This window comes from Salvelinus sp. IW2-2015, linkage group LG28, assembly GCF_002910315.2.
Source record: "Salvelinus sp. IW2-2015 linkage group LG28, ASM291031v2, whole genome shotgun sequence".
Lineage (NCBI taxonomy): Eukaryota > Metazoa > Chordata > Actinopteri > Salmoniformes > Salmonidae > Salvelinus > Salvelinus sp. IW2-2015.
Window position 1 is genome coordinate 14,658,415 of NC_036868.1, and position 4,293 is coordinate 14,662,707.

A 4,293-nucleotide genomic window follows, 5' to 3' on the forward strand; every position below is an offset into this window, starting at 1 on the left:
CTTTGCTGGCATGCATCCCACTTTACATGCTAAAATCGCCACTGTTCTGTAATGTAGAAAATAGTAAAAAAATAAAGAAAAACTCTGGAAAAGTAGGTGTGTCCAAACTTTTGACTGGTACTGTACCTTTGCACTGAACGCTGGTTATGATATGATAAGAGRTAGATGGGCAAGCCCCTCACTGCTACATTCAACATCCCTTTGCTTTTTTTGACACTAGACAATAAAATGTATAGACTATACAAAAAACGCCCCGGATCATTAAACTATTATGTCTTTATTTGCTGTGAAATGTTACGACAAATTCCTTGCGAGTAAAGGGGGCTGAGCTTGCCCTGTTATGGTGTGCTACACGGGGTTGCTGGGTTGCATCATTGCAAATAAGTGCTATAAATAGGATTACGTCACCACGACCCGCCCACCTATTAGTAAATGCCTAGCAAGAGCGACTCACTATAAAAGAGGGTGATGCAACGCTTCATCGACAACTGTAGCTTTCTTAACAGACAGAAGAGCCTYACAACCAGGAGCAGAATAAAGGCCTTTCAACTAACATAATTTCTTCACTGAAAACATAATCAGGTGGGTCATTTGTTTTTGTTGTAAAAACTTTATACCGGTGTGATATAGGATAAGCGCTTTCAGGAAAACCGACTCTATGCCACGACAGAGGTGTAGCATAGTGCCAGCCGGACTGACATCCATTCATAAAGAAAACGGGCTTAAATKTAGAAATCTTACTCGTAGCTTTGTTTATGTGAATCAAAGTATAGTTTATTTCTCATTGTCTAATGTGTTGTATTGAAATGGTCTGTGGCAACTGGTTGATATGTTGTAACACATTCACTGTCCCTAAATTTGAAGTTGCACGCACTTCAATGAGAAAGAATGTTAGGACTGCATAGCTTGTTACATTGTTTAAAAGGGCGATATATTGTTGTAATGTTGGTATGTCAGGCAAAAATGTAGCGTGCAACTGCTATGTCTGGTGGAATAAGTGACATTCTAGTTATCATACCAAAATAGTCTAATGGTATACATTAACCAGCAGATTGCTGCTCATATCTGACGTTTTTTAATCAGCCCAGTGAKTGTCCAAGTTTAATGTTTTGTTTCGCTCTTAGTCAGCTTAATGTGACACAGCATCACTTTTTGTTTCAGTTTTTCATAATGATGCTTCAGCATCCGGGATTCAGCCTGTCCGACATCAGCGCGTCAGCCTTGGTACCCTGCCTGTCCCCGCCTGGAACACTCACGCTCGAGGACTTCACCAACTTCACTCCCCTGGTAAAGGAGGAGTTGCGACACGCTATCCAGCACAGGCGGCTGTCCAACGGACTGAGCACCGATATGAGCGACTGTGCGAGCTCAAGTTCAGACAGAACGAATGAAGCTCCAAGTGTCAAGAGGGAGGTAGGGATGTCAACATTAGTCGCCTACTGTAATATCTACTCCCCCCATAATACCAATAGTAATTCATACATAACATAGGGGAAAGTTCATTTTTTGGTATATGCCTATGTTTTAAGTATTCTCTGAATTGGGTGAGAATAAATTCGTATCTATACAGATGAGATCACTGTGATTACAGGTTTACCAACACATTGCATAGCCTACCAGACATTATTAAATGATCAGCTATATCATTCATTTGTCAGGAAGGTTGCTACCATTATTCAAGGTTGTTCACTTTCCTGATGTGTCATGAACAGGAAATCCCAGAGGAAAGTGACAGGAGGAAAAGAAGACGAGAAAGAAATAAAGTAGCTGCTGCCAAATGTAGGAATAAGAAGAAGGAGACGACTGACTGCCTTCAAAAGGTATGTTTAGTGTGTTTTTTACAGGGCAGTACAACATTATTATGATGGGGAGAGATGATTCATATGAATCAGAGGCTGCCAGACTGTGCAAAGTGGTATTTTGTGATTTATTAAGTAGACATACAGTATTATATTATCTCATATATGTAATTATTCAAAATATTTTTCTAATTATTGTGCCATAAGGATGATTTCTATTTATTTTGTATGACTCTTAATTGAAGATAAGAGGCTCCTATTTAATACATAAATAGATAAGGGCTCTATAGAAATGTCTGCCTCAAAACAGCAAACTAACACTCCAGTATTTACATACAAACTAAAATGCACTAAACATAATTGAGTATTTAAAAAAAGGAACCAACAAGGGAGCTGTCAGTAACAGGATTGAACCAAACCACTATTCCCTTCTCCCCTCCAGGAGTCTGAGATACTAGAGTCAGTGAACTCTGAGCTGAAGGCCCAGATTGAGGAACTGAAAAACCAGAAGCAGCAGCTGGTCTACATGCTGAACCTCCACCGGCCCACCTGCATCGTACGGGCCCAGAAYGGCCAGACCCCCGAGGATGAGAGGAACCTGTTCATCCAGCAGATCAAGGAGGGTACCCTACAGATGGAACAGCTGGACTACCACCACACCTCAGTGCCAACCACCTGTGGCCATCACTGATCCACACACTCCTGGGGGAAGTAGGGTACTACTCACTCACTCACTCACTCAGACAGATGCTCACTGTCCTCTGGCAACTGTACTGTACCTGCGTCAAGTGAAGGCTCTGTCGGGCCGGAAAAACAAAGGAGCTTTGCGCGTCCCACTCCTAAACTGGACTTGACAGCACAAGGACGGACACCCCGTGTGCTACCTAGGGTAGGCTTGTGGTGTTCCGGCAAGTCGGGCGAATGTCAAAGCACTAAAACATAGAAATACATCCAATGTGTTTATTGTTTCCTAAATCTTTTACATTGTTATTCGAGGTTGATGACTCATTCTCTGTTTTTTGTACCAAAGTATTACGTCAATGTGGTAAAGGCACATGATTTCACTGGTCAGTTGAGATAGATGCTTGTTGAGGAAAAATACKATTAAAGTGGAGAGATAGTAATGGCTGTGTACCGTGTGTGACATTAATAGCTGTGTTATTACTGTCATATAAGAAGAGGTTAATCATTGTGTGAAGTGTTTGCTGTTGTGTTTATTGAATATATTCTGTAGTAGCTRTGTCTATAGCTCACTTTCTTCCCCCTCGACTTGCATAACAAAAACCTCTGAAGCTGCTACTACTAACTCAGGATATACAGGTATAGTTCATAGCAGAGGAACCCTCTTGTTATAGGACAGTAAAGGGAGTGCATGCAATGAGGATTCATTCAGACAGCATTTCAACTAACTTACTGACAATGGCACTGTTAGCCCTGGACCTCCCTAAATGAAAATCAGTCATTACATCGCTGTAAACTGGTGTATTCGGAATAGGCCCTGATTACATAATGATCTGTAGTATTTTCTCTTAGGTGTTGAAGATATGGTTGTGTGATTCGTATTAGAATTTCTTCACCTAGATAAAAGTGTGCAGTTACTGTATACCATATATGTAAACCAAATAACACCTCCTATTGTCTTCTATGTATTATTGAAGCTTATAAAATAGACCCACTAGGTATCAGTAGCTAGATATCTAAGTGGAATTATTTATCACTCTGCTTGTCTGAAGTTTTCACTTTAAAGTCATGGAAGATTACATGAATTGCCTCAGTGTTCGTCTGCAATTACTAAGTCCTTAAGCCCACTGCCAAACCAACCCCCCTCCCATCAGTCCACTGGTTGTGCTGTGACATCATCACATGACAGTTGCRCAACCAGAAACTCTGGTTAGCCTCATTGCTCAAACTACAAATGTTTGCGATCAATAGTAGCTTTCGTCTGTATATTCTGTAAAGTCTCAAAATAATCCATGTGTGGTTTATGGTAAGGGGCTGTTTATTTTGGTTGGTTTGTGAGTAAACGGTTGAGATGAATAGAGTGAAAGAGATTCAGGTGTCCATGTGTTTTGTTTTTATGTAGTTCAGTGTTTCGTGTTCAAACAGGCATGCTAGTCATGGATGGGGTCACTACTGAGATCATTCATTTGATGGATAACACGCCTGTTTTACATACTTCAATACCTTTCTTGCTTTTCTATTCCACCATCCATTTCTTTGTTTCACTTGAACATTGTTCACTAAAAAGTATTATTAAGTGTGTTTGAGTGGATGTAAAAGATCAAATTGTATCAAGTCAGGTAAAACTACACGCTGAAACAAATGAAGTACTCATTTCTATTGTCTGTTGATTTTAGTTTTTGATACTCTATTAATAAAGGTATATATATACTTCAATTGATTTGGTTTAGGATTGTTTCTGGGGAACGACTCACCACATTTTAAAACAATATTTTTAGCAAGGGATTCAATGGCATTGGTATATTGACACTGC

General features: G+C 40.1%; 1 protein-coding gene across 1 annotated transcript; it reads left to right on the forward strand.

Moving 5' to 3' along the window:
- Positions 1-487: 487 nt before the first annotated feature.
- On the forward strand, positions 488-2,582 carry atf3 (activating transcription factor 3). Its single transcript, XM_023974521.3, has 4 exons — positions 488-582; positions 1,162-1,413; positions 1,713-1,820; positions 2,242-2,582. Exons 2-4 carry the CDS (start codon positions 1,171-1,173, stop codon positions 2,488-2,490), a joined length of 600 nt encoding a protein of 199 aa, XP_023830289.1. The 5' UTR covers positions 488-582; positions 1,162-1,170; the 3' UTR covers positions 2,491-2,582.
- Positions 2,583-4,293: the final 1,711 nt, after the last annotated feature.